The 25718-nt window shown below is 36.0% G+C and overlaps 1 protein-coding gene across 2 annotated transcripts; it reads right to left on the minus strand.

Moving 5' to 3' along the window:
* Nucleotides 1-1202: 1202 nt before the first annotated feature.
* On the minus strand, nucleotides 1203-25466 carry DNAJC10 (DnaJ heat shock protein family (Hsp40) member C10). Of its 2 annotated transcripts, none has more exons than XM_040562138.1 (23): nucleotides 25351-25466; nucleotides 24474-24831; nucleotides 22399-22564; nucleotides 20567-20617; nucleotides 19466-19548; nucleotides 19150-19281; nucleotides 18144-18237; nucleotides 17835-17912; nucleotides 16107-16150; nucleotides 15593-15730; nucleotides 14260-14349; nucleotides 13486-13599; nucleotides 12588-12702; nucleotides 11465-11592; nucleotides 11074-11190; nucleotides 9742-9843; nucleotides 8609-8764; nucleotides 7131-7264; nucleotides 5573-5626; nucleotides 5039-5186; nucleotides 4143-4262; nucleotides 2835-2951; nucleotides 1203-2279 (listed from the first exon to the last, which is right to left on the minus strand). In XM_040562138.1, exons 2-23 carry the CDS (start codon nucleotides 24669-24671, stop codon nucleotides 2268-2270), a joined length of 2391 nt encoding a protein of 796 aa, XP_040418072.1. In that variant the 5' UTR covers nucleotides 24672-24831; nucleotides 25351-25466; the 3' UTR covers nucleotides 1203-2267. The 2 variants fall into 2 exon arrangements, with proteins under 2 accessions (XP_040418072.1, XP_040418071.1); XM_040562137.1 differs by having other exon boundaries at nucleotides 25088-25457.
* Nucleotides 25467-25718: the final 252 nt, after the last annotated feature.

The following is a 25718-nucleotide window of genomic DNA, read 5'->3' on the forward strand; positions in this document are numbered from 1 at the left end:
TGAATATGTACCTCAGAGAGGACAGATACCATTTCTGTTAATATATGTGGTCAGAAAAATGAGGGTTGTATTTTAGACTATATGTACTATGCCAGCTGTCACACAGCACACACTTATTTTGTGTTTGATTGTGTATTATGCTTTCTTTGTGCATGTGTAGTTAAATGAGAAGGAAAGGTACAAGGCCAGCCACAAGGTCTCCTGCTTTGACTAGGAATAAAGGCTTTTTTTCCCCCCCTGCCTCCTGAAAACTGTCAGAAATGGCAACTAGCAAAGAAAAAAACCAAAAACCATCCCCAAATTTGGAAAAATCGCTTGGAAACCTGCAGTCTACAGCTCTCTTTTCTGTACTGAAGCCTTTCCTATAATCTATACATGTTATTTTTAGCCTAAAGTTTTTATTATTTTTTACAAAAAATCTTATGATACAGAATTAAATCTTAAAAATTAGCTTTTATTGATTTTTAACCCAAATCCTGTGTTTCAAAGTAAGTAACCCTTCTAATAATAAGTCAGTGTGTAGGATATTTTTATGAGGAGTGTAGTTTTGTCTTTTTATAGTAGTTACCTGTATGTTCAACTAAAATAGAAGGAAGTAGCGTGTGCTTTTTATTAAAAAAAAAAGTGAAGTATGAGTTGAGCCACAGTAAAGCCAGCACATTGTTACTGAGGAGACTATCATGAGGTACTTGTATTTTAGTCCTACTATTCTATTCCTGTTAGAAATAAAGGAGAAACGGTACAATTCTGTATTAGGTCACTTTTGGAATTTTAATAGTAGGATCAAGAATATGTAACCATGACCTCTGGCTTCAGGAAGAAAGGAGGAAATGAGAAGGGAAGTTAAAATCAAACATAGATGTAATAGCTGTCCAAAGGAATAGAGTTTGTATTAAAGTCACAAGTATAAAAATGTTCCTTTTTTGACCGTGATGGAGTTTGAGATTTGATTTAGATGGGGGAAAGGTCAACTTGATTAAAAAACACCATGCAATACCTTTTCTTTCTTATTAATATACTGCAGAACCCAAAGCAAGGGGGAAGAAGCATTTGAATGCTTCAAAGTTACTAGAATCTCTTCCTTTTATTTATTGCTGCTTGCTTTATAAAATAAATTACTTGTGTACAAGTATTTACAAATTTATAATATTCACACTAGTGACTAGTCATGCCAAATCCAAACACATAGGGGAGAAAAATCTGACACACTCAGCAGCATTTTATTGAAAAAAATGAAATATTTCAACAAACTCCTAAATGTAGTAGTTTGTCTTCAGTATTTTTTGTCTAGGGAGAAGCTATGAAAAATAGTACTGTAAAAGCAGGATTTACATTAAGATGCATGAGTAGATGTTGCAATGTACAGTGTTCATTATTAAATTAAAAAGGCACTTGCTATCCTATTTGCAAATGACTATTTGAAACAAAACTCACACGTCTTCAGAGGAAGGAAAAGTGGCAATACCAAGAGAGGTTAAACATGTCCACAGAATATATTCATATTTAAAAAGACAATAATAACATTAAGGTATTAGCTCATAAACAGATGCTTCTATGGCATAATTCAAATCTTAAAAGTCAGTGAAACACAAAGTTCAAAGTCCTTAATTTATTTTTTGATTAAAAAAACAAACAAAAACCTCAAAACCAAACAACCAGAGAAGCTCTTCAGTCTTAATCCTGCTACCACCACCAGTGCCACAGTAATGTGCTGAAGGGCAGGAACACTGGAATTCAATAAACCTGTCCTGCTACCAATTCCTGATTTTAATCTCTTAGCAACTGACTAAACAATAATACAAACCCAAAGCAGATTAACTGTCTTTCAACTAGACAATCCCTCATTGTGTTTCTGCATTGCAGAGTGGTTTGAGTGCATATTCAGCCACAGGCTGAGTGCCACATTCAAAAGTGTTTGGAAACAGACAAGAAAAATGTAAGGAAATAGAAAATGGGTAGACAGAAGTGATACAGTCCATGTTTCTGGTTAACTCCACTGTTGGACTAGGAAGAAGGTAGTTGGCGTATCAGAAGAGGGACACGCGCAGTTCATTTGCAGAAACATTGAATGCCTCCACCAAAACAAAAATGCTTTCATCTCCCCACAGTTTAACAGAATTCATATACGCAGTCACATGTGTCCATGAACTCAAACTATTTTCATTTGTCTTGTCATGAATGTAACTGGCTTTATGTTTTCCTTATGGTGTCTTCTATATTCACAGCTTCAGTGTATTTTTCATGTTATCCACCGCCTCCAGTACCATTTAGAGTTCATCCTAGTGACAGGAAAATAAATAGTTATTTTAATAGTACAAATAAGTCTTCCAGATTTTTTATACCACTTGCAATGTTTTTTCTTCGATTTTAAGTACTAACTTATCTCAGTTGGACAAGTGTTTCTTAAAAAGAATTGTTAATACTTCTTCACTACTGCGTATTATCTTCTTTCTGAGGTAGGATGTCAATCTCAATCTGAACTAATCAGCCCCTGACTTTGTGTGTCTGCTTGGTAAATCTAGTCTAAGGATTACACATACAGTGCATCTCAATAGTCTTTGTATTTTCATACCAAAGGGGTGTTTTCATGTTCCATGGACATCTATAAATTCATCTAAGTCCTGACAACTGATGTATCAGAATACTGCTGTTGCAATATCTGTAGACATGGAAAACTGAATAGTAACCAAAACAAGCCAAAGTAAAATGTACCTGGTGCTGTCTGAAGAGATGGCATTTGATACTTCACAGAAAATGAGCAAAGGCTAATATTGTTTTAAAGCGCTATTCTTTAAAATGTCTCTTGTAAAAGTCCCCAGAATAAGTTTTCTTACCTTATTTCTAGATTTTTTTCTTTTTCCTTTATTTTCAATTGCTTCTACTTTTTCATTCAAAATGTCAGCAATACCTTTTGCATCTCTGCTGTCTATATATTCCCCAAGAACACTTTTCTTAAAAAAAAAACAATTAAAATGTTGTAAAATATTACTCATACTTTATACTGAATAGAATATGCGCTTACTTTCATTTAAAATTCCAGAAGAATGCAGGGAGGCAGGCAATGACTTTTGCAGCTTGATTTGAAATTGATAGATATTTTGCCTGTTTCAACAATGCTAATTCTCTTTGCAGTAAGAACCACTTCTAGCTGCTAGATTTTTACAACTATAAAAGCGTTGTCTTGGTCATTAAACTTAAAGAAATACAAAATGGTTACAATTTTCTCACATTCATTCAGCTAGGTATTTGACGTTGACAGCCATTAAAAAGTTTGTGACTTCATGCTCTATATTCAATAAATCTGTCAGTGTGGGTTCACTGCTTGGAAGACCTGAAAAACCCCTACTCAACACAGAAAAATCCCTCAAAATTTGATGGGATTGTGTGAGGAAGGATTTCTAATACTTTAATTTAAGAGATTGAGTTAAAAAAAAAACATAGTTAAGAGTTGGTTTAACTATTAGGATGCGTTGAATACTATTCTAGACTAATACATTTAAAAAGATGACTGCAACATTCTTGAAATTTAATAGCAGTCGATTGCTTTTACAAGAATAAAGGCAGTTTCCTAGAAGTGTCTGAACACTTGAATTTTTTTTAAATCTAATACTATTAATCCATTAATAGGAGCTGGTGGTCTCAGTAATTTTTGACTGAAGTCGTTTATGAAGGTTTGAGGTAGAATGCAACTAAGTATTTTATACTAATTTTCTATCCTGAAATATTATCTAAGTCAAAATTATAATGAAATACTGATTACTTTGAAAGAGTATTCTTCCTTAACCAAAATTAATTCATCCACATTTCATTTTAAGAGAGACTTTGCCTGCTTTGGTAGTTGGTGGTTAAAAAAAAACCTTTTATCATTTGAGACTCCTGCAAAATTAAACCCTGGTTCTGGTTAAGTCTACATTTTCATTGCTATTCAATTAATTTACAACTTACTCTTTTACAGTAACAGATTGTTATTGTATCATTTTCCCAGTGTTTTAAGTATTACTGAAATCAATTATAATTGTATCTCTTGAATATCTAAATAATGTACTTTGATATGTTATAGAAAGAGTCTCTTAAGTTTAATGCGAAATTAAATGTCTCCTACCATTAGCTGCACAGCACTGTACACAAAGGAAACACTTTACCTTCATTCCTTGGTAGGGGTAAAACTTAACAGTAGGGTAGGCTCTGATATCAGCACTTTGACAGGTCTGACCATATGCTTGACAGTCTACTTTTCCAGCTTTTACTTTTCCTTTAACAGCCTAAAAGGAGATATGTTAAGTAGAACCAAACATCAAGTTTCCAGGGCTGACTGTAAGCAAATAATTTGAAAATTTTTAATGCAGCTAAAAAAGCAAAAATCATTGCTCAAATCTTTTAAAGAGTAGTCACTTGCTTTGTTCTCAGTGTTAACCCTTGTAGCAGAAGCTACCCCACATTGAGCAGAGCACTCCTACTTGAATTCAGAGCAAAGCATGTCACAGTTAAAAGGTCATCCTATCACAGGCTGATGTCTGCCTCAAAGGATGGCCTTTGTGTGCGCGCTTGTCTACACAAGGTGCAATACCCCCGGCAAGTGGGACCTAAAAGCATGGACTTCTAATGAGAACGTCTCCCTTCTCTCAGTCTGAAAATATGATCAGTGAGATTTTGAAGACTTTGTAAAACTACACTGGACTTCTAGACATGTTTCTTATTTTCTATAAAATGGCAAGAAACATTTTCTTACTATCACCATAAACATAAAATGCTCTAATAAATTGCTCCCTGTATCAGAAGAACAATAGGTGTGTACATTAAAAATACTGAAGATGAATTAATGATTATGCCTCAAACTTAAAAAACCACAGTGAAATGCGTAACAAACCTAAAAAGCAACAGTTATAATATTTCAGTTTTTAAATACCTAAGTCTTTTTTCCTGTAGATAGAACAAGGTATATGATTTTTGGATGGTTGCTAAGAAATAATGTGCTGTGGAGTATTGTAACCATTACTAGTAGAAGAAACCAATCTGTTAATACAGTTAAAAAACCTACCCTTGCAAGGATCTCAAATTCAGGAGCAAAATTTTGGCAAGGTCCGCACCAAGGAGCATAAAAATCAATGACCCAGTGATCTTTCCCATTCAGAACCTTTTCTGTGAAACTCTGAGGAGTCAGGTCTACAGACACTTGTGGTAAATACCTGAGGAAAGGGAGAGTAACAGTCATAATCAATTCAACACTTAAAACATATTCAATTTCCACTTACAGACAATAGAACTTTCTGAAATTAAGTGTACTAGTGATCTAGAAATTCTTACTTTATTCTTTCTACTATTAAGGAATCACTTTTTAGATGTGGTAGATAAGATGATACAATCTTCATGAAATTGGTGGACAGTAATGGTATTTCTCCACACTTTTAAAAGCTTAATTTAAAAAATGTGGAAACATTAACATCTTAAATGAAGCAATACGTATACATCAGTGTTTCGAATTCTTGATTTATATACAATTTGGATATTAATTTCTCCTAGCAAGAAAACTATATGCACAGCTTGTGAACAAAAGTTTCATGCTGTAACTTACCCTAATGCCCAGCCTCTCAGTGAATACGAATCTCTGTGCCATCCATTGTAGCTACTATAAAAAGATTAAAAAGAAAAAATATCCAGTCACACAGCAGTTTGAATTGTCTATGGAATACAGATGATGAAATAATGAACCTAAAAGCATGTGCTTCAGAATGTATTTCTGCCTTGCTTTCAAATCTGAGAGTCTCATTAATACATTTCAAAGATACAGAATTAAGGACCAGAAGAACTAGAATGAAGAAAGGAAAAGGAAGAAAATTGTGTCAGAAAAGTAAGAAATTTGGTCTGAAGCACGTGAACTTTGGTAGCTGGAAGTATTTTGAATGAAGGATCTTTGGTAGTAACTCCAGATAAAATTGCAGACACTAAGAAACATAAAAATCAAATAGAAATATCTTAATGTGTTTTCTAATTGATGCCCCTTCATTACAATATTACTATTACTAATTAGGTACATTTTTCTCAATTTGAGGGTAGAAAAGTTAGGCAAACTAGTAACTTTGATTAAGGTTTATTACTTGGACTTGAGGCATTGCTTAAGTTTGAAATGCCAAGAAAAAAAAATAGGAAATCGTGATTCATATCTACTAATTTGCAACTTCATAACAGAGTATTTTTCAATATAGAGTTACTAGTGAAGATCTGACCTGATAGCGTTAGGTGAGTTTTATTTTAAGAGACAAATATCCATATTTTTGCCGGAAAAAAAAGTAGCTAACTTACTATTAGGAATTTAATAACAGTCAGGTACACCAACTTAGTTGTTTTCAACAGAGAAAAGAAATACGCTTTTAAGAGAAGATTTTTCTAGCAGAATCAAATAAAAACAGTCCCATGATGAAAGCTACTGAAGGCCTGCTATTAAGCACTACAGTGAAAAGGCAATCCATTTTATTATCTGCCAGCATTTAATCAGCTTTCCAATTTGTAAGAGAATGAAGTAACACATCTACCATTTCAGACCTTTATGTATCTTTAAATACGCATATGCCTTCTGAAATCCCTGGATCTTCAAACAGTACTGTGAAATGAAGGGGACAGGCTGTTTGGTTTTGGCCAGATTTCATTTCCAACAGGATTTTTTTTTCTCATTATTGAATAATGTTTCCACACTAATCATACAATGAATGGGATAGCTAGATAAACGAAGACAATTTTTGCAATGGTGCTAAGACTGTTGCCAGTGAGGATGATCAGATGGCTATATCACACTGTTCTTTGAAGTTGCAATCAATTAGGCCTAATAGTATTTTTATATTATGTGATTTACATCATCTACTTTAACAGGCTACCGAACTTAGAAAACTGGCACTCAATAAGCATCAAGAAATAAAAATCAAGGTTCCTGAGAGAGTTTCATTTCAACTTACGGAAATAGAAGATCAAATTACAATGGTATGTTTGAAGCAGTGAAGTCAATAATGTCTAGGACAACAAAATGTCATAGGAGCCTATTTTAATAGCTTTGGTGAACCTTTCCCATACAACAGAATATGCAAACTCATTTTGTAACACATCCTCTATCATTTTCCAAAGTGAAGTAAACTACTTACTAATATTGATGAGCTGTCTTTGATTTTTGAGGAAAGAGTCTTATTTCAGGATATCCCTGGACGCTTTCTCGGTGACAGAAAGAATAGTATTTTTGACAGTCCACGCTGCCTACACTGATTAATCCATTTAACATCTAAAAATAAGAAAAAACAGCAGTCAAACCTGCTAGTCAATAATACTACAACTTCAGTAGTACTTCAGAATTTGTGCCTTAATCACTTGAATACGTAGCTGGGGAGAAAACAAACCAACAAATCACGACTATCACGAGGCTTTCTTTCCTGTAAATGTATCACTGGTATCTAATGGGAGCCAGCTATCCAGGTGCATTCCCAGCATCCACGTAACATTTTAGTATGAACTGTACAGACATGGTTCATGAGGTACCTGTCTTACCTTAAAGGTACATACAAGCGTGGTTATCTAGTTTGACTACCATCTTACCATGTTTTGTATCACAGGCTCAGTAACTATAACAGATCCTGGTACAGTGTAGATGAGCTATCAATTTCACAGTTTGTGTCTGTCTTGAATGTGCTGGATTTGTTGCAAAGGCCTAAACCACCTGGCATGGGCAAGGAAGCTGATGATTACTGAACATATACTATAGAACTAATAATACTTCACAGACATTTGACCAGAACATAGGTAGAATCCTGGACAGAATTCCTAGTCCAAGTGAGTTTTAAATGTCTGAAAGTTATGGACTAGTTTCATGTTTTGCCCAAAGTTTCTAGTTCAAATTCCCGAAGTATGCCCAGGAAAACCCAGATGGTTGTCAGTGACTGTGGTATTTACAAATACTACTTTTGCAAATAGTACAACACTGTAACGACCTTGCAAAACAGAAACATCCTCTCTCAGCACCAACAATTGGGTACTGAAGTATATGGAATTCAGTTAACAGTCATCCTTAAAGCATATGGAATTTAACATTTATTTACCTTCAATGAAGAAAACATGATCTCCAGAAAAAACATCTTTTAAGAAATAATTAGGTAAGATTGAATTCATTTAATCTAAAATTCAAACCAGAGATTTCACAAAGGTCTAAGTGCCATCTTAAAAATGATTAATGATCATGAAGACTAACTGTGGATAAAGCAGCAAATTATTTCAACTTGCTCTTATTCTATTTATGGGTAAAGCTTTAATTTTTTATGTTTTATTTTAAACAAATGCAGAGTTGCTATCTCTGCAAAGTATTAAGCATTAAGTAACTTTACTTGAAAGTTTCTCACAACTTCAAAAACTCACTTGTATCAACAGGAAAGACTGGGCTACAATATTAATGTACTGAAAAACAAAAGGAAAACTTCATCTGGAATAATATACAACTGTTAGGTAGGAATTCCCTGTTTTGTTCACCATATTAATCACCAGACTTTCTCAGTGACAAGTTTAAGACAGCAGTTGTTCAGTCTCAATAACTGCATAACAGGACACAAAAACAGAAAAACATCTGAATGTCTCTTACCCTGGCCATTTTTTTCCATTCTGGCATTAAAGCTTGACAGGGTCCACACCATGGAGCATAGAAATCAACCATCCAGACTTCCTCTCGTTTTCTTCTCTCAACTAATTCAACAAAAGTCTCTGGTGTTAGGGAGATCACTGATGGATTCCTAAGATCCTAAATCAAAGACAGTTTATGGACACGTACCTTGCAATAATATCCTGTAAACCTGTACCTACTGTCATCACATACAGACTGTACAAAAGTCTGAGCCTTTTTTTTTACTGAAATCTGCTTGATGTTGGGGGTAGGGAAGACTCCATATCACTGAAAGGCATGCAAGCATCAGATGTCACATGCCTGATTTGATAGGAAAAATGAACAAAAACAAACCCCAAAAGACTGCAAAAGGGAGGCAAAAGGTATGAAACTCAGCTCACCTGGCAAGAACAGGGATTATGAGACTCAGCCATGCATTTTAGACTGGGATGCAGAGGAATGCATATGGTGCATTAGGTACCTTTGAGTATCAAAGGAAAGAGCACTGCATAAGCACTCTTGCACCTGCTTTTTTATAAGCTGCCTGAAAAGAATGCAAAGTCTCTTTGATTTGAAGAGGGAAAAACAGCCCATGGCTCTAGCAGTGAGAGAACCTGCATGCTGGAGGAAAGATGGTACAAGAACTCTGGCAGCAACAATGCTGAGTATCAATGATTTGCAGTTCTGTGAGTTAAGAAAGTTTGAGGAACAGACACTAAGTATAGAGAGCAGCAAGTTAATTGACAAAAAATATGAACTTCCTCCTAATGTCAAGTTGTGTGAGATTTTCACCTTAATAGTATAGCACTTCATATTTTTAATTAATTTATCTGCTCTGTGCTGTAGAAATCACTACTATTATTCTGTAGATTGGAAAGGATCTTAAGACATTTGCTAATGACATCAAAGAAATAGGTTGACAGAGTAGGGAAATAAATCTGCTAAGTGTCAAGTCCCAGCCTGATAGTTGCTGCATCACTTCTCGCCCAACGTGTTTTTTCCACTCCTTGTCTTACTAGTCTAATTAAAATAAATCTTAGAATCTTCCAACTAAAGATGTATTGACATATATTGCAAATACAGCACAACTGCAACAAGGATTGTAACTTACATACCTCTATAAACTCCAAGATCTGCTCAGCAGAGTGATGTCCTTCATATTCATGAACATCGGACTGATTGAACAAAACTGTTGTTGGATAAGCTCGAATATTATGCTAACAAAACAGACAATGAGAAATTGCAAGGAATTAGTAGACTTCCCATACTTTCCTTTAACTGCCATTGGTATTGGTGGCTCACAGCTGCTACTTTATCCTTTCTGTGCAGTACAACTGCTTAAATATACATGCAGGTGGGAGTTTGAAACCATAACAAACCAGTCCAGAAAAAAAAAAAAGCCAATTTGTATTTTAGATAGTATAGTTTGTCCTGAAGTGTATTCTGCAATACAGGAATTAACCCACAGGCCTTCTAAGCCTTTAGTTTTTAACACTATTCTCAGGCCTCAGGTGGAAACACTTGTACCATATGAAGAACCATATCATCTACTATTGAACGCTGATGCTCCCATAATTTGAAATCAGTGTATAAGCACATCTAAAACACAACTTCAAAGTTGTTCCTTTTTTTAACCTAGTTTTCATGTGTTTTAAGACATTCACATTTTTAATATTGATACAATATTCTAACATAAGCTCTTATAAACAATAAAATGTGCAGATGCACATTCAGCAGGAAATCTGCCGAACTGTATTTTCTGGAAATCAAGAAAAGTAATATTAATAATTTTTACCCCACTAAATTAATTGAAGCAAAAGCTAAGCAAATTTAAAAATGGAAAATTGGGCAAGGTTTTAATAATCTTTTATTCAAAAATGTAGTAATGGAATGAGTGCAAGCTAATAAGTAATAAACTTTGTTACTTCAAAACTGATCCTGCACTGAAACCCCACAAAATAAAAATCAGTCATTTAGGGTGAACTAAAGTAAAAGTCTTTGCAGACACCTTCAAAAAATGCTGCATCAATATAAACCTTATGTTTTTTTACATGTTCTACTATTTCCCTCTTCACACGTGAAGAACAAAACGAGCGCATGTATGCATTTACAGAAAGAAAAACCTTTCTGGGTCTGCTTTATTTTTTTATTAAAAAAAAAGAGGAATTACTAAATTCTAACAGTTTCCTGAGTCTTCCAATAACACTACCAAATCAGACCAAAATTTGACCTGTATTTTTGCATTTAGGTATTATCTGTAGTGACTGTATAGTTTGTTGCTTTGAAAAAAATATCTTGATACAAATGCCCTGTTTGGGTTACTGCCCTTTAAAAGAAAAAAAAAAAGTATTAAAAACAAGCATGATCTGCTCCCACCAATATATATAAACCATATATAAACCATTTGATACGATTTTTTTTTCCCGTTTTAAATTTCTACAGCTTACCATGTTGCAAAGCCCTTCATGGACAGTACAGTCTAGCGTTCCAAATTTAAGCTGACCATAAAGATGTTTTGATGCTTTTCTCAGCTCTGGTAACAAAGCTCGACAAGGAGGACACCACTAGAAAACAAAATGCAAATAAACACAATTGCTTTGCCCTGCAGTTGGCTCTCAGGAGAATGTAAGCTGTTTGAAATGAATAATATGCTGCTTTGACAACAGACTCCACTAAATAAAAAGCCCACACAATCTAGGAACTAGTGCTGCCAAGGAATGAGAAATTACAGTACTGTCTCATGATGTCGAAGGATGCTTTCAAAATACTAATAGCATTTTGTTACATATTTACATAACAGATTTTAGAAAAGGGGAAATGTAGATATTAAATATTTACTGGTGCAAAGAAATCCACAAGCCATGGTTCCTTCTCTTTGCCAGGAAAATTCTGAGGTCCCAGTGTGATAACATGAGAGTTGACACTTTCTTTGGCAAATGCAACGATGTCATATAAGATCTTCTTTCCTTCAAGAAACAATGTAGAAAGGAAACTTTATTTTTCCCTATGAAAGATGTCTTTAAAATATTATGTTGTTATAAATACTGGAAAAGATCTAGAAATGCTGTATGTATACGACCCTTGTCTTCTTTGTAGGGGTGGAAATTGCAGGCATGTAAGGTTTTTCTCTGACAACACTCATTAGATGCATGGGATCATCTTCCACCCTTCGATATGACTGATTTATCTAGGTGGTCAAACAATTATCCCCTCTCTTCTTTAATATTACATTTTGGCTGAGATTTCTTGCAAGCTGTTCCTAGGAACTGAGACTGAAAAATCAGAGCCTCATCATGCGTAACTGCCTTTTGCTGCATTCTGGATGAAGCTACACTGATTGTTGAAACAAAACTGTAGCAACCTGTGTTGTTCTCGCTCCTACCATCATTTTTCAATCCTTTCAGAGGTACGCAGTAACATAGTTCCAATCTTTCATGGAACCAAACTACTACTCTGCAAATGAATCTAAGTGGCAACATCTCAGTATAGACTTTCTTGGATGGGAATCAATTAAACAAGGAATTCATTTCAGTGCAGTGACAAGCAAAATCAAATCCAAGTTTATCATGTGGACAGCACTGTATATCTGGCACGTAAAGCCTCTGTGACGGGTGTGCCTTGCAGCATTCTTTGGCTGTCCTACCCAAAGCATAAGCTGTCTTGATCAGCTTCAGAGATTTCTTTCATATGTACGGGTGTAGATGTAAGGATGACTGAAATAGACAAGACAGTAAATGCAAAGTATATCTCTTAGCATATGGTGATCCCTTACTTGGGGGGGGACCCAAAAAAACCCTAAAAGAAATGATAGGTCTGTGCAAGGCTACAATAAGGTCACAAAAAAAAGAGCAAATACTAGGACTACAAAACTGTTTCTTTGGAAAACAAATGCAGTGTGCCAAAGATGGTGTCATCTTAAAGTGATTATGTAAAGATTTAAGTTTGCCAAAGTTTCCCTTACCATGATGAATTTCATAATCTTCAATTCCTTTTCCTTTGAAGACTGCTAGACATGGCTGATAGACATATAGCTTCTTGCAGATGGTTGGTGAGGAAAGACAGTCAAACTTGCCAACCTATTTAACAGACAGCACCATTAAGGCATACAAATTTAAATACACCAAGATATTCTGAAGGGCAGTAAAAATTAGGATAAATTCACAACATAAAGTCTAAGTATGGACAAGTAGTAGCCTTTTTTTTTTTTAAACAAATATCAGAGGTCTTAAGACAAACATATCTTTGATGTTAGAGGAAAACTACCACCATAACTATATTAGGCTGTTCAGCTACTTTTAAATTTAAAGGTCAAAACAAGGAATAAAACCTAATATTTTTTTCCCCTCTCCAAGTAAAACAGCAAGGAACTAGAAAGACACCTGAAATAAATGACTTCAGAATTCTTCTAGTCAACGCCACATTTTTTGAAATCCATATCTTGTATAGTAACACAATCCATATATGTTTAGTACAAAGTTTGAATTTGGTTTCTTTTTATTATATTTTCAAAATAATTAGTTCTTTTTTAAATAATTAAAATAGTTTCACATATATCAATTTGACACTAAAGTGTTAAGTTTTGATTGTTAACTGAAGGGCATCTGCAGCAACAACATTTGCTACAAGAGAGGTGACTTAAAATAGAGTCTTTCCTAACTACTTTTAAATTATTTAGACATTATTTAGTATGGAAAGCTTCACTGCTTGCTTTATTTTAAAAGCATTACTACACATCTATCACAGTATAGCATATCTCTTTGGTACCAGAGGTGGCAATAATAACTAATAATGATAACAACATGCTGACTTGTGCTCTGAACGCAAAGAGAGGTTAATACTAGCTAAGCGAGCATTCTTACCTGAATATGTTCATCTTTTAGTAAAGATTTAAGTTTCTTAAATTCCTGTACACTTGATTTGTCATTTTCCCCAAACTGGAAGAAAATTAGCCATCTGTGATGAGCTAGACGGTCCTTTACATGCGGGAGGGGAAAAAACATCATTATTTCCTACTTATACCAATTTATAAATTCCTTTTATGTTTTAGAATGACAAATGCCCAATTATTCACTTGTTCTTTAAGTGACGTCCCCCTCCTCAGTAAATTCTTTCGTGCAGTCCTTTCACTAAACTTCCTTCAGTGCATTGTAAGTGAAAAGTGGAAGAAGTCTGAAACCAAGCTGGCTATGTGCTATTCTCTACACTTTGTTTCCATCACATTTCCTATTGGAGGTCAAGCTGCCACTATTACAAGTGTCAAAAGAGCCTTCCTTTCCTTCCCCTCCCACTCCTGCAAAACATGACAAAGTTGATTTGGTAGTTGATTTAAAAAATAGTAACTAGGAAGTTACTGTTGCAGAGTGAGTTCCAAAGGCAACGTCTGTGGTTTTCTATTTTCCTACTAAATCTCTATCTACAAATAAAAATATGCACACCCTTCTGCCCCCACTTTTATTGCGCTAAACTACACAAGTAGTAACTAGTTATAACCAATTTTGTCTAGAGGGGAAAAAATATCATCTTCAGAAACAGTAATACTAGGTTGTCATACCAACAGCATTTGAGAAATTTAAAACTGATAGTTGATAAAAAGATTTTCATAGACATTGTGACTTTTTTTTTTTTTAATTTACCTCTAATGATGCTGCAGAAATAATTTCAAAGTCAGGCAGATGCTTCATTACTTCCTGATATATTTCTCTGGCATCCAAGGAGTTAAGAAACTAGAAAGGAAAGTTAACTCTGTTTAAGAAACTATGAATATCATCCTGATTATTGATGATTTGTACTCAAAGCATCAGGGAAATTATTCTGATTTGTTCTTTTCTATCAACTGAAGGGTACAGTTTATGTTATTTGATCAACTTTTTTCACATATATAATTTGACAACAGCACTCAGACTACTGCTTTTCAGCTTGTTTTCTCACAACATTAAACTCAAGATACTGTATTTTGGGTGCTGAAAGTCCTCAAATTCAAATTTCAAACCAAATTTTATGATCAAATTTACAAGATTTCAAGTCTATTTTTACAGCCTTCCCTTATTGCATTGTACAGATTTTTATGTTTCAGTAATTTGTAAAATTTAGGAATTAGTATCAGTCAGTAACTCCGGAGGTGGTAAGGTACAAGGTTGTTGCCCAGAGAAGTTGTGGATGGTCCGTGCCTGGAAGTGTTCAAGGTCGGGTTGGATGGGACTTTGGGCAACATGATCATGGCAGGGGTGTTGGAACAAGATGGTCTTTAAGGTCCCTTCCAACCCAAACCACTCTGTGATTCTATGATAAGGTTGAAAATGGGTAGGTTGCAAATCTAATTTCCTCCTTTTAAGACTAAAGGTAACAGTAGTGACAATAGAGGAACAAACCATACATTAAACTGAGAAACGTCTCCTATCACTTAAGGAAGTTAAAATTACCATACAAATGTAGGAGGAGGTTGCAGTATTAGAATAGAGCCAAACAGCATAAGCCATGCGGACAGACAATGTAGGAGTATTCATCACATGTGTCAGTATTCTGTTTGGAGAAGCATTTCTCAAAGTTGTGATACTTGGGGCATATTCTTTCTGGAGTAAAAACTGGGGGCATATGGGAAATCTCCCAAGCTTGCCCAGGATAGCTGGATAGCAGCTTCAGGACTAGGCTCTTGGGTCTGTCACAAAGACCCCTGGATTCCTACTCAGTGAGGCTCCTGAAGAGATGGTTCAGCACAGTTACAGGCTGCTGCTACTGCACTGTGTTCTTGTTCACTCTCCCAGCATACCAGCAAGCTGGGGACTACCACCAGGGATAACTGCCTTAGAAACCAAGAGAGATACATATCAGGATACACAAGCTTAGAAGACAAAAAAAAAAACAAAACATTTTTTCAGTTGTATATAATCAATCTAATAATTATTTATACATTCCTTTGTCATCACCTTATCTTATCTAAATACAGAACTGTTTAGAAACAACTCGTACCAAAACACCTCCTTTCTCTTTGTTATTTATGGTGGCTCCAGGTGGAAAGTATGCTGTAGTACTAGATGAGATATCTAAATTATCACAAAGCTCACCCTGAGTGCCACAGTCCATCCAGCCTACATTAACAAGGCCTTCCTGTAATAAAAGAAAAAAAAAAAAACAAAACACAACAAGACAACAAAAAAACGAAGAATGGTATTTTTCAATGTTAGGTTCAGAAATGCTTTTAAAAATCCCAATACAACCAATTATGTACAACATTTAGAAGATGGAAGGAGACAACTATCATTCATCACTTAATATTAATTCATTCACATTATATATATATATATATATATATATTTAAAAATAATGTAATTTCAACAGCTGCTTAGTCAAAATTTTTCACTGTTCTGAAAATTAATGGGTGAAGTCATAGTTCCACTAAACTCAGTAAGAATTTAGCACTTCATGCTTTCAACTCTGTTATTTTGTTTTAAATATAACAGGTGAAAAGTAAAACACTACTTACCAACATGCCAGCAAGCTTAAGACGTGTTTGGTAACTCAAGCAATCTGCAAAATAGAAGTGATTTACTTACAAACATAAGACTTCAAATTATTAATCCACTAAACATACTTTTGTTTAGAATTACCCCTTTCCTCCCTGCAAATGTAACCACTTCAACAGACATGCTACAGTTAGTCATGCAACATTTCAGTGACTCTAAATTGTAACACCTAATAATCAGCACAGTTGTATACTCTAAGTTAAAATATAGTGTGAACATTCTCTTGCTTCGTGAACAAACAATTCTCATTTTAAGTTATATTAAATTTTTATTTGCTGTACTAAGACTCACCGTAAAAATTTCTTGTATGACTCAATGTTTAAAAAAACCACACCACATACATACATACTGTCCTATAAGGAGATTTCAATTAATTCCCTGTGATTAAAATAACAACTCAGTGTAACAAATATTATATGCTCTAATTACCCATCCAGACTTAGTTTGAATAGTTAGCTTCTGATGCAGACTTTTTTTCTGAAAAAAGATACATCGACCTCACTGTAACTAGACCGAAGTTGAAAACCTAATTACAAAAGGATTACAACTTGAAATCAAGCTATTTACAAACGTAAACCTAACGCTAACTCTGATTGTTCAATTCCCAGAACAAAAGTCTCTTCATAAGACTGAGAAATCTTTATTTGTTAAAGGTGTAGCAAATTTACTTAGCTCTACCAGCTAACCAAGGCAATTTTCTCCTACTGTATCCAATACTGATCCCAAGAAAGTCCATGACAAAACAAATACTGAAAATAATACAAATCTACACTGTCGTGACATTGGTAAGAGATGATTACTATGTCCAATTCTAACTTATAATTTGTTTTATATATGTTAGATAGTATCTTTCTGTGTAAGCAGTGATCAATGTTGAGAAAGCTTTCAAACTAAATCATACTTCTGTCCTTTCACAAACATGCTGAAGACGTAGCAAATGAGTCTGGTAACCAGTTTCAAACCAATGGCTTATTAAAAACAAAAAGTCCAGCAACTTCAACAGTGTTTATTGTTATAAGCAATGTGAGCATTGCACGCAGACTGCTATCAGATGTGATGTCAAATCACAAAACAAATTTTTAATGGTAACATTAAGAAAATATTCAGCTAATTTTGGGGTATTGGTGGTTTAAAGGGAGATACATCCTTTCTTCTGGATGCCCCAACCCTGGAGGAGTTCAAGACCAGGCTGGATGAATGAGGCCCTGCGCAACTTGGTCTAGTGGGTGGCATCCCTGCCCATAGCAAGGGGGATGGAACTGGGTCATCTTTAACATCCTTTGCAACCCAAGCCATTCTATGATACGATACGATTCTACTCTGGTACCATGACAAGCTGCTATGTGCCTATATGCAGTATCTGTCATTTGAGCTTGTGCTGGAAACTGAAGTCAGAGATACTTCTTTTCTACCTGTTCCCTTCCCTTAGGGGTTGTATTTGAGTGCTGTTTTAATGACTCACATGACATTAGAGAAGCACAATACCATAATCTTTCTATTAACGTCCCTTTTGTCAAACAGCCTGTAGAATGGAGCTTAAGTGACCCACAGTCCACATACTGTGGCTTCTGAGACTTTGAACAAATTTACTCTTTATTATAAGGGAAAGGGATTATGCCATTGTCTACAAAAATAAATTTTAGTTTTCCCCCTGCTCGTTTTATTTGACTAGTATTTGACACACTTACCCCCACGTTCAGCACAGAAGGTGATCAACCAACCAAGGCCAGAAGCAAATGAAGTTTCAATGGCATTAACAAAGTTTCCTAAAAATAAATCAATTTGCGTAAGTTTGTGACTGGTTTTGGTATACTTCAATGTGACTGAAACAAAGTTTTATGTTAACAAACTACAATAAATACTATTTTTAATCTCAAATGTAACACTTAGCAACAGTGGACAGATTTGGTTTTATACATAGCTTCTGACATCTTTTATAAAAGCATATAAAAGCAATTTCAAGAACAGCACCCCAAGTAAAAATACATGAACATTACCTGCCCATAACTCCGTGACTGTGCTTGTAACATACTGCATAGCAAAGTTCTTTAAGCTTTCTTTTGACCTGTCTCCATAGTATTTCACAGGTTGCTATAGAAGACAAAGAATAAAGTTCATAGAATTTAATATACACACACACCAGTGTTTTTCATAACAGTACTTATGCAACTGCTAGACCCCCTTCTCTCCCTGAGACCGTAGCTCTGTTTTTTCCCTCCTATATTGGAATGCCTGAAATTTAACCTTTATTTAAATTTCGTAATGTGATTTCTTCCCAAGTCAAGCAACGAAAGATAATTAAGTCTTAAAAATACCAGCTCCCAGTGATTATATCGTTATTTAAATAAAAATTAAAATTACTTGCATCAGTCCATTTGCATGTACGTACAATCTCTGCACCTAACCTCACAAATTTTATCATTGTCAAAATGCGCCTAACTATTCACGTCTTTGTATGCCACTCCCGGAACTACGACTCAACAGGCAGTTATGCAGCATGACGTACATAACTCCTCCTAGCATGGAGGAAGTCTTGTGGAAGCAATTCCCAAATTTCTTTAGGTAAACGGTCATATTCGTTGAACTCAAATCAGAGACCGTTCTTTGTATTTTAAAAGTCCATTGCAATAGTATCAGCGAAATTGTTCAAGTACTTAGACTCACTGCTTTACTAATGCACCACTGCTGACAGTATCTTCTCAAATCAGAAGTTTACTGCTGCACAGTAAAATGCATTTTAGGAAGAAAATCAGAAGTTTATGGATGAACAGCAAAATGATTAATAAATAAATAAACAGGAAAAAAGGACTGTATAAGCCAGTTACTGAATTTAGCTGTATAAATTAATTTAAGCAAGGTAAATGTAGAGAAAAAGTAATTTCTTATAAAGAAGTTAAAACAAATGGAAAGCTTTATATAGAGATACACAATTGAACAAGTATTAAAGAAATACATTTCCAGATTTTAGTAATTCTAAAAAATGCTTGAAGTTTTATCACTTACCATTCCAGTTTTGAAAACATACAGACTTGGATAACTGTTAATCCCTTTAATTCGACAAAGCATTCTATTATCTCCACAGTTGACAGCTCCAATGCGTATTACTCCATCCATCTCTTTAGCAAACTCCCTCCACTAGGAAAAAAAGGGAGGGGAAAAGGGATATTCTCCTATGAAGAAATACTGAAAAATCAGCATATGTTTTCTTCCTGGAACTTTGAGTGATTGTCTTTGGTTTTGACTTCAGTGTAAAAATCTGCTTTGTTAAAATTTAAGTTGAGGAACTGAATTTTAAGAGTCACTTGTTTGTTATACATACCGTAGGTGCTAACTCATGGCAGTGGGAACACCGAGGAGAATAAAAATTCACAAACCACAACTCTCCAGAGTTAACAGCAGCATCTAGATCAAGAGAAGAAAATCACATGTAAGTAATGCACACCTACAATGTAGATATATCTCCAATGTACATTTTTACTATACTGTTTTCCTTGAAAGCCAAATTAAGTATTTCCTTATGTTAGACACAAGTTAGTAACAGTAACTGAGATTGGATAAAGATTGCACTTAATTCATTCACACGTACTTGCTGCTGTAGGCAAACGAACAAAAATCATACTTCAGCACCCTGACTCTCAACATGTGTTCTATTAAGAATAATTAATCTTTACAGATTAACCTGAGATGTTTGATAGTGTAAGTTTGGTTACCTTAACAACAAAACACAAGTGCTAAAACAATGTTACACAACAGTACTTTCCATTTCCTGATAATCACTTCTTTTCAGGATTCCACCAGGCCATGTTTTTAGGTAGAATCCCTGTCTAACAGGTAAAAACACAACTTAACCAATATAGTTACTAGAAAAATCATGGGAAACAATGCAATACTCTCACAAACAAAAGAAGACAACGGCAACAAAATATACACATACATGTTATCAGCTTGAATTACATATCTTTCAGCCTCTGTGTTTTTGGCCATAGTTTTTACAGTGAGTTTTGGAGGTTATATTTGCCTATATTAAAATATTCCTTAATTTTCTTGCTTGTGAGAATATACAGGGAAAATGATATTCTGAAAAAAATGAATAGAAATAAAACAGAAAAGAAATTCTATCAAGTGCATTTTTAGACAAGACACCACGAAGGCGTGATGAAAGATAAGGAGAAACTAAATAAGTCAAATAAGTTCCTCTTACAGATCTCACAAACCAAACCAAACTGTTTATTGATAGAACTATTTGCTAACTAGCATTTGCCAGGACGCGTTAGGGGTTTTTTGGTTCTCTCTTATGAAGATGATTTCCTGACAATTTTTTTTTTTTAAAGATATGTAATAGAAGTTTATAGATACACAGCTAAGAATGTAAACATTTTTACCTTGGATTGTCAAACTAAGCTATTTATTTAAAGCTTACCGAATTCTCCTCGATCCAATGTTATAATTTCAGGATCATCATCATAAATACCTATCAAAAAGCAAACAATTCCTTTTAATGTCACCATTTTTAAAAAGAAGAAACAAACCATAATTTTATTCACAAGACAGGAAACAGAAAGCAGTACACTTAAGTTGAAACAGCAGGCTGGCAGAGACAGGTTTTTACAACTAAACTGTATTTATTTAGTAACATGTAACCTTAGTCTAATCTCGTATGAACTGCCATGTCTTCATGCTACAAAAGCCACCAGCAGAACAGAAGAGTTCTTTTGGTATTTTAGTAGACCAATTACTGAGCGAGCAAGAAAATTGAACTACCACTTCCTATCAACAACAGGCTTCTAGGAGACAGCTATGGTGTTACAGCAAGCATATTAGAAATAGTGTCAACTAGTTGTCAGATTATAATTCAAGAAACTCCAGCTCTCAGTGAGAGCACTATATGTAATGTATGGAAGCTTTAATGTCTTCTCTGAGCCTCTGGTTATCTAAACTATTTAGAACAAAAAGGTGTTTAAGCCACAAGCTTTTTCACTAACAGAGTGTGTGCATACAGTGGAATAAAGTGCACAGAATAAAGTTAAGAACAGCAGCTTTCCTAAAAAGCTACACAGTTCTACCTAGAACGTCACGACAGCTGGTATACTACTTCAAGTACTCAAGAAAGCCAGTAACAAGATACCCAGAGTACTATATATTATATTATGCTACTATGGCTACAGTTCTTTTACAGTACCTAACATGTTAAGGTCCCATTTCACCTGAGGTATACAAGCATTAAATACAAATAAATGACAAGAAATTACTTTTCACAGTTGACAAGACAGTTTTTATGTTACTACCCATTCATATATAATTTAATACATTACACTCACCCATGCACTTGAAAAAATATTTATACATATTACATCTGTACTTATACATATATAGTATATAAATATACATCCATGTATATATAAATAAACCACTCCAAATGACTGGTTAATAGACTTCCAAGGATACTGTTTCTCAATCAAGCAGTGCTGCCTAGAGTAATTTCCATTTTTTTCCTGTGATAGTTGCCTCCAGTTTAATCAATTCCAATCTGCAGAGACAATTTTTTTTTTTTAGAGATGGGGAACATATTACATCAACCTACACAAGGGGAAAAAAAACACCAAAAAAAACTACTGGCTTTGACTGTTTTGCCAGGGTGGAGGTTCATTTCAGCTTTCTTCTTCACATCAATCAAGCCATGTTCCTCAACTGCCTGTTTTAACTTACTTCTGCCAAAGCAGCTCTGAGAATAGTTCATCCCCACCTTTTCCTACAGCTATAAAAGATTTGTTGAGATAAACACTAAATAACTTGTCTTAAGATCATTTTATTTATGATTCGTTTTCTTAATTTTCTTCTACTTCTTCACTGATCTCTAACTGTAGAAGTGCATGTAAAATGGGCTTGACAGTGCAGAAATCTCTCAAAATCCACTTGAGAATGCAATTCCTGTACCGAAGAGTTAAAAAGAATACCAATGAAACAGTAACACTGGAATTAAAAAAAAAAAAAAGCACTTGACACAGAGTAAAAAGACGGGCAGCAGGAACAAAAGGCTAGGTAGATAGAGCACCATGTTGTTATTTTGTGGGTAGCCATTAACATGATAAATAAAAAATTGGCTCAGAGTGAAATTGACAGCTACAGAACAACCGAGCAAGCAGAAATCTCGACAGGATACATCAGAAGTTTATGAAAAGACTGATATAGATCTGAATATAGCATTTGCTTGTGACTGCTTTAAACAAGTCACAAACACACATCATCACTTACCAAAATCATAGCGATAAAAGTGCCAGCTTTCATAACGACCTCCTTGCTGCTGGTCTTCAAGGCCTTTCTCTCCATATTTATCATACTTCTTCCGTAGATCTTCATCTTTAAGTACTTCATAGGCTCTATTTATTTTCAAAAAATTTTCATGTGCGTTTGGATCGTTCTATTTAAGGAAAAACTATAATTAGTAAATAATTAATAAACCACATTATTTTCTCAGCATTATGTGTACAATCTTTGAAAATTTTTTTGTATCCCTAAAGATGCCAGTTGCACTGGAATCTGACACTAGTGGTCTCCAAACAAACTACAGTAAAGTTTTCCTTTCCTAAAGCCCAATGCATCTCCTTCTCATTTCTTCATCCTCACTAAGGTACCAACTGAAATACAAAGCAAACTGGTAGGAAGCCGTAACGTTCTTCAGTGATACCTCTTCTTTCAACTCTCCTAACTTTTGTTTGATCTCCTCTCCTTCCAGATTAAGTTTCCTGTGCAACTTTTATTACCTTGAGAAGATAATACATAATGTGTGTGTAGGAGAAGCAGGAGCATACACGCAAATTCAGCAGGATGCTTCTTCCGACAAGTAAAACACTGTCAATGCATCTCCCAACTGAAAATATTTTGTACTTCTGAGCTCAGTAGATTAACTGAGTTATTCTGGTATATGGACTTGCAGAAATGCATTCCCTGTTTTCTCCTATTACTTTGGGTCCTGGTATATTATGCACCTTGTTTTGCAAATGCAGAGGAATGAAAAAAAAACAACCACCAAAAAACCTTAAGAATGAAGACTTGATATTTCCATGTATTTCATGGCTTATAGGTTCCTTTACTTATTTGAAAAGCATTATTGGTTCTAGGTATTCTAGGTTCTTTGGAATTAGAATGGTGAAAAATATACTTTTAATTCCAGTTTGGGTCCTGAGCTGGTGCAGTGTAACAGCGGTGAACAAGATCTGTAGTGCTCTCTCCCACCTTTTTGACTTCTGCTTACACATTGCTTTAAGAAAGTGCCTTTTGAACGATACTTCACATAATTACATAGATGTACATGAAATGAATTGCTATTATAGAATTTGTGTAACGGCTTCATCTTCTATGATCATCTTTAATGTTGCAAGTAATATGCTGAAAAATTGTTTGTAGTATTTCAGTAATATCTGCATACCTGAAAGCTACAGAATCTGACCTGAAATATTATTTTGAACGTATCAACCCAGTGAAACCATAGCTTGCTGTTAACAGGTACAAATTGGCATTTCTGACTTGGTTGGGATTTGGCTTTCTCTTCGAGCTTTGTCACATACAAATCCATTGTAAAAACATAGTTTGTACTCTGTGGAGGCAGGCCGTGAGCCTACATGGCACATCAATGTCCTGTGTATCTCTGTGCAGGTGTAGTTGCACATAAAGTGCCAAACCATCATATTTCCTATGAACTTCTGACTAATTAAGGAAATCTTGAAAAAAATTATGGCAATTAAGTTTTTAAAAATAATTTCTTTGTGCTTTGGAAAATACGGTATCACACACTGAGCCATTCACAGTCATCTTTCTCTATTCACCCTACAGCTCCTTTTCACCCTCCTTCATTAGGCCTTGGCAGTCCTAGAATTTCTGCTTTGTTCTGTTTGACACCTGGAGACTGATGTCTCAAGATAGGCTGGTGTTATTTGCTCTTTGGTTGAGACTTCACAGCAGGGAAACAGTAAGGTCCCCTAAGCTAAATAGAAAAAGATAAACTCATCAGTTTACCAACAAGGTAATATGGTACAGATGTATGTTTTCTTGTATTTACAAAAATGCAAACAAAAAGTAAATGATACTGCCTTTTTTCCTTTAGCAATCTGACATGACCCAAATGTCAACACAACCATGTATATTACCAGTCTACCCCTTCTCGTAAGTCTTCTCTACAGAAAATCTGAGCTAAATCATGTTGCCAGCTGTGTACATTACTTCACAAGAACAGAGAAACATTTTAGATAAAGTAAAAATAAAAACGCTTTCTGTTTAAACATTAAGATCCCTTACCTCAACAACATTGACCTGTTAAAGATGTAACTTACCTGATTTTTATCAGGGTGTAACTTTAATGCCAGTTTTTTGAATGCTTGTCTTATTTCTCTACTGCTTGCTTCTTTGGATACTCCAAGTAAACTATAGTAGTCCTGATCAGTGCACACAAGAACTATTGCACATACTAAAACTAACAGTAAAAATCTCAAATATCTGGTATGATCTCCTTTGAACAATATGAACTCCATCGTGAAACTTCTGGAAAGTTTACAGGTTCTGATTCAAGCAGGCTTTGAGAAGAGTCTTTGGTAAATCCACTGATGTTTGGAGATATGCTGTACTTATGACAGACCTCTTCAAAATCCTAGTTGTCCTACCTCACATCACAAGTCTTGCAAGAATTACAATCTATAAAAAGAGGGGAAAAAAAGTATATATTTCAAGGTATTCAATAAATATACACGAGTAAAGAGCTGCATCGCCAGGTTTTGTGGTCTGCACATGAAGTTTTTTGATGGCTAGCTACCTGCTTCCCGAAGGCCGCACAACTAACAGACCAGCTCTTTATCAAGTGCCTTATTGACTCAGGCAACGAAGCAAAGCTTTAACCAAGCGGCTGGCCCAAACGCTTTCTCGGTTCGCCCCGCTCTTCCATCGAACTTACTCGCAGCGCCCCGGGGGGACACTTCTCCCAAGGACCGCGCCGTTCGCAGCCGGGGTTCGGGGCCGGAGGGCGCTGGAAGCCTCTCGCTGACCGGCCGGGCGCGGGGGCCGGCGCAGGGCCGTGGCCGTGAGGCAATGGAGCAGAGAGGCCGGAGAGGCCGGAGAGGCCGGGGGGCGCCGGGGGCGCCGGGGGCGCCCGGGGTGGGGTTGCCGCCCGCTCCGCTCCGGACCCCTGCCGTGCCCTGCCCGCAGCGCGGCTCTCACCGTTCGGCGGCGGCGGGCCGGGCGCGGAGCAGCATGGGTCGGCAGCGCCTTCTCCCCGGCGCCGGCGGAAGGGCGGCCCGCGCCGGGATCCGGCTCGGGGCCGGACCGGGTGGGGCGGCTCCGGGATGACGTGGCGGCCGCGCCCGCCCCGGGCGGGTCTCGGCTCCTCCCGGCCGCTCCCCGCGGCCTCGGCCCGCCCCTAGCGGGTTGGGATGCTGCTGCAGCCCACGGGGCCGTCTGAGGGGTAGCCGCGGGTGGGCGGCAGCATCGCCGCGCTCATCAGCGGGACGGAAAAAAGCTCGAGATAAGGGCAGGGAGATCGCTCACTGGCAAAGCACTGGCTTGAGGAAAATTAATTTATTGGCCGT

Source organism: Cygnus olor, chromosome 6, assembly GCF_009769625.2.
Source record: "Cygnus olor isolate bCygOlo1 chromosome 6, bCygOlo1.pri.v2, whole genome shotgun sequence".
In the NCBI taxonomy this organism is placed as follows: Eukaryota; Metazoa; Chordata; class Aves; order Anseriformes; family Anatidae; genus Cygnus; species Cygnus olor.

Excerpts from the sequence above, each read along its gene's own strand:
- DNAJC10 (XM_040562138.1), bottom strand. The coding sequence starts at position 24,671 with ATGGAGTTCATATTGTTCAAAGGAGATCATACCAGATATTTGAGATTT. Across the intron at positions 22,565-24,473 it reads TACACCCTGATAAAAATCAG|AACGATCCAAACGCACATGA; the intron begins GTAAGTTACATC and ends TTCCTTAAATAG. Across the intron at positions 11,593-12,587 it reads AGATTATGAAATTCATCATG|GAAAGAAGATCTTATATGAC; the intron begins GTAAGGGAAACT and ends TGTTTCTTGAAG.